The 3,912-nt window shown below is 38.3% G+C and overlaps 1 protein-coding gene across 1 annotated transcript in view; it reads left to right on the forward strand.

Annotated features, from left to right (window-relative positions):
- Positions 1-3,457, forward strand: part of LOC134210534 (uncharacterized) — a 45,548-nt gene extending 42,091 nt beyond the window's left edge. Inside the window, exons 2-3 of the mRNA XM_062686578.1 lie at positions 3,188-3,244; positions 3,302-3,457. Coding sequence (XP_062542562.1) covers positions 3,188-3,244; positions 3,302-3,457 — 213 coding nt within the window. The remainder of the gene's footprint in view (positions 1-3,187; positions 3,245-3,301) is intronic.
- The last annotated feature ends 455 nt before the right edge of the window (positions 3,458-3,912 follow it).

The following is a 3,912-nucleotide window of genomic DNA, read 5'->3' on the forward strand; positions in this document are numbered from 1 at the left end:
ACAAGATTACAAAAATATTACTAGAACACGTAAAAGCTTTATTGAAAAGTCGTGAAAAACTGGATTTCAAAAGTGCCTGGGCAATACGCCCCACCGTAATCAAACACGTTTCAAAAGCCCTTCATTAGTATTTTATCAATCCATAATAAAAGGTTACAAATCCTATGTGCTTGACATTAAAAACCAACATAAGTCCATTTAAGCAGGAGTGAATTACTTTCAATATTGTCCATACAATGGTTAACATGCTAGGCTCGCTTCGCTTGTGTACAGTGATAAGGGCGCAATCCTGCCTACGCTGGGCGTTTTGGCCAGTGAAACATGTTTTCGAAAATTGTACATTTTGAAGATGGAAGCAATTTTTATATCATGTTAACCACTGAGAAAAGTTATTTTGCTCCAACCATGTTCGTGCAGTTTTTCGGGATATGCTAGTATTGCTCCAGAATGTTGGAGCAAACAAACATGAAAAGTTATTGCGCTTTTGCACTTTAGGTTCCCCAACACACGCGACGCGACAGTCCGATGGATTTCATCTTTGGCGACAGCCCTGCCGTCCTGTTTAGTCACGCTTAGTCGACAACTAAGAAGCTTTCCCCAAAGCAAAAATTTGTTTTGGTCTATTTTAGCTCATTAAAACTCAGAGTCGCCTATAGGTCTCAGTATGATAGTTACTATCAACGTGTGTACAAAAATAGTAAACCAATCGGTTTTAAATGTCCCACCCTTCCTCCCATGGCTGCCTCTTGGATTCGAACCAAGAGCACCAACAAATCGCCAGAATGATGCGTGTACGCTAGCCACTCTTACGGTTACTGTGTAAATTATTGCTGTTATTGAATGATGCCTCTCTTGTCTGAAGTCGGTGAGCACTACTGCGCTTCCACCCTCATTCGTGCTATTTGTTTCGGAAGTGAGCTACATGGTTTAAAGAGAGCGAGTTCGCGAAAACGATGTTGTATTACAGCTCGTCACCACGCGATGCAAAGTTTAATATTAAGAGCTTGTAGTACAAGCTCTGTTCTAAAAATATAAAATGAGTTTGCTTTCCTTTGAGGCAATATAACTCCTGAACGGATGGTCTTTTCACTATCGGTTCGATTGTGGATTTGGCATTGCAAGAAAAAGAAGCAGAATATTGAAAATAAGCACGGAAATGGAAAAAAAAAAGACTCTCCATATTTTAGAGGTAATTTATTTAAAACGGTTGTCAGTACAGAGGTTGGAAATATTTAATACTGTGAATAAAACGAAAATCAAAACAAAATTTTGAAATCTAAATTATTCGTCTATTACGCAGTGCAAGAGAATTCCAAGAACGCGCTGATAACTGTTTTAATTAAATTACATACTTTAGAATTTTTAGAAGGGTTTGAAAAATTTTCCTGATTTAAGCGTGAAAATATTTCGAAAACTGTAAAGTATTTTTAATTCACTGAGCCCATGCTACCGTACAAAGGTTATTGGAAAAGCTGGAAGACACAAAGCACACATCGACAGGATCAGAAGCGCATTATTCGGAATGGCAGCCGTCCAGTGGTCATGTGATACTTGGTAAGATTAAACCACCACCGTCGGTGATTAACTACGCTGCCATGGACTATGTTATTATTCATTAATCTGAGTTTGAAGACTAAGGTCAACTCTCACATATGAGATTGAAATGTACTTCGTTGTAATTTTATTCCCAAGCCATTATTCCTGTGGCTAATATTGGCCACTGTGTTACCTTTAAATACATAAACAGCTTCTTATCATGTAGTGTTTTAGACGAAGATATTTGCAATGAATCATACCTCTGCAATATAGCTATTAACAAACTCTATAGTCACATTTACATTTAGGAGATTTTAAGTTTTATCTTTCTAAAGTTTCATACATCTGGGAGATATAATATTTTTTTTAATGATATTGTTTCTGTAGAAAATAACGATTGATGGAAACATAAGAGAATTTATTTTCATAATCCCTTGATTCTAAATTATCATATTTTCTACTATTTTAGGTAACCAAAAACTGGATAATTGGAACAGCCCATGAACGCATTACTTAGGTGACCGTCAGAGTAAAAGCGACGTGCGATAATTACAATTATTACTTCAATTATCTGTCAAATTGTCAATGCATTCAGAAATACAAATAGGTAGACGATTGATGAAAAAGTGTATCCCCTAGTGCTACTTCGATTTCAAATGTGGTTTCCCAATTGGCTAATTTAGATACACGAGAAAGGTACCATCTCCGCAGGTTTTTATTTTTCAATAAAGGATAATTTATTCGCTATACAAATACCTGGTGAGCATGCATAACGTATATTTTAAAATAATCTAAGAATTTAAATAAAAATCATATAATCAATGTTGAATGTATTACGACACATTATAAACATAACTCACGATAACTAAACGCCAATCAGCGGTACCGCTGTGGCATTGGGTGTTCTAGAATTCCAACGATGCTGCCATGCCGCCACACCACCGACAAATGATCATCTGACGAATTGATGGATCAAGCAGTCAGCTAGACAAAATAGAAAATTTCCAATTTAAGCACTTTGGCAATACTTCTGACAATCACTGCTCGTACAATTAGTTAATTTATCTCTTTTCGAACTCTCCTGAGAAATTCTTTTGATCAAACTTATGCGCAAGCGATAACGTTTTCACACACTAATCTAGGGACCATATTCTTTTGCCAACAAAGCAGAAATTACTCTATGCACTTCTTCATCTCTTCATCGAACTGAGAGGTGCCAAGTTGATAGCACGTTTTGGTGAGTACTTTTAGGCTATTCTTTAAACCTCTTTTTATCGGAAATTGTGTACCGAACATCAAAGTCAGAGATTGCACGATTTGCAAAACATCAGTAAAGACATTTCGGTATTATTCTTCGAGCTAGTATCAACCACCAACACACTTTTGGTATCGATCTGCTTCATTATTAATACTTTGTCTATCACGTTAAACTGAATAATGAAACGCATCACCATATATAAGTAAAATCAAAAATCAGCTGAACAAAACATTGTTAACTCTTTTCACATTCCAAGTGATGACTACCGGAACGAATTTCAACTGACAACCCGGAAATCATATTTCGTTAAAAGAACTTAAAATTACTTCTCCCACACTCTGTTTTTCTTGATCGAACTGGATCGAAAACAACTCTTCCTACTTTCTTCAACAGGCAGACGAAATGGCAAATTCTAAGTCGTACCTGTTATCGCTCAAAAATGCGTGTCAAGTACGAAATCGTTGTAATGCAATTTGCAAACGACTTATCTGCTTTTGTAAAACATAGACCGACGCGGTCCCAGCTCTCTTACCCAGCAACTCCTATCCCTACCGCCTCGTAGCGCTGGCCGACATAAGCAAGGGAAGACCGGATAACCAACCCCTGGTGGGAACTATGGTCAAAGTGCCGAGGGAAGGTGGATTTGCGGAGGTGCAAATCTGATCGAGCGTCTGTTCCCCATAATATAAGTGGCTGATCATCGTCCTAGTGCCAGCGAGGGACTTTTTAAGCAAAATCCGCACACCATACCGCATCGTGTCAGCATTGAGAAGGAAGCGATGTAGGTAGCGCAACCCTGGTAAGGTAGCCGCCAAATTTTAAAAGATTCTACAGTTACAAAGAAAGGCAAAAGTAGAGCAAACGGATTGATTCAACGGCAACATATCCGTCAACGAATAAAGGACAACGATTAGAAAGTCGGATCTTGAACGTGAGAACTTTTGAATGAACTCCCGCAATATGTTGCCTTCCAGGCTAGGAAGCTGCAGAAGATCGGCGGAGGGTGAATTCAGAGAACGAATCTCCGGGCGGTGAATTCCATAGCTACCACTGCATTAAAGCGCACCACATCTACTTTATTATAGCGCGGTGATGAGCAGAACGTGGAGTTGGCTTAC

The sequence above is a fragment of the Armigeres subalbatus genome, chromosome 2 (assembly GCF_024139115.2).
Source record: "Armigeres subalbatus isolate Guangzhou_Male chromosome 2, GZ_Asu_2, whole genome shotgun sequence".
NCBI lineage: Eukaryota > Metazoa > Arthropoda > Insecta > Diptera > Culicidae > Armigeres > Armigeres subalbatus.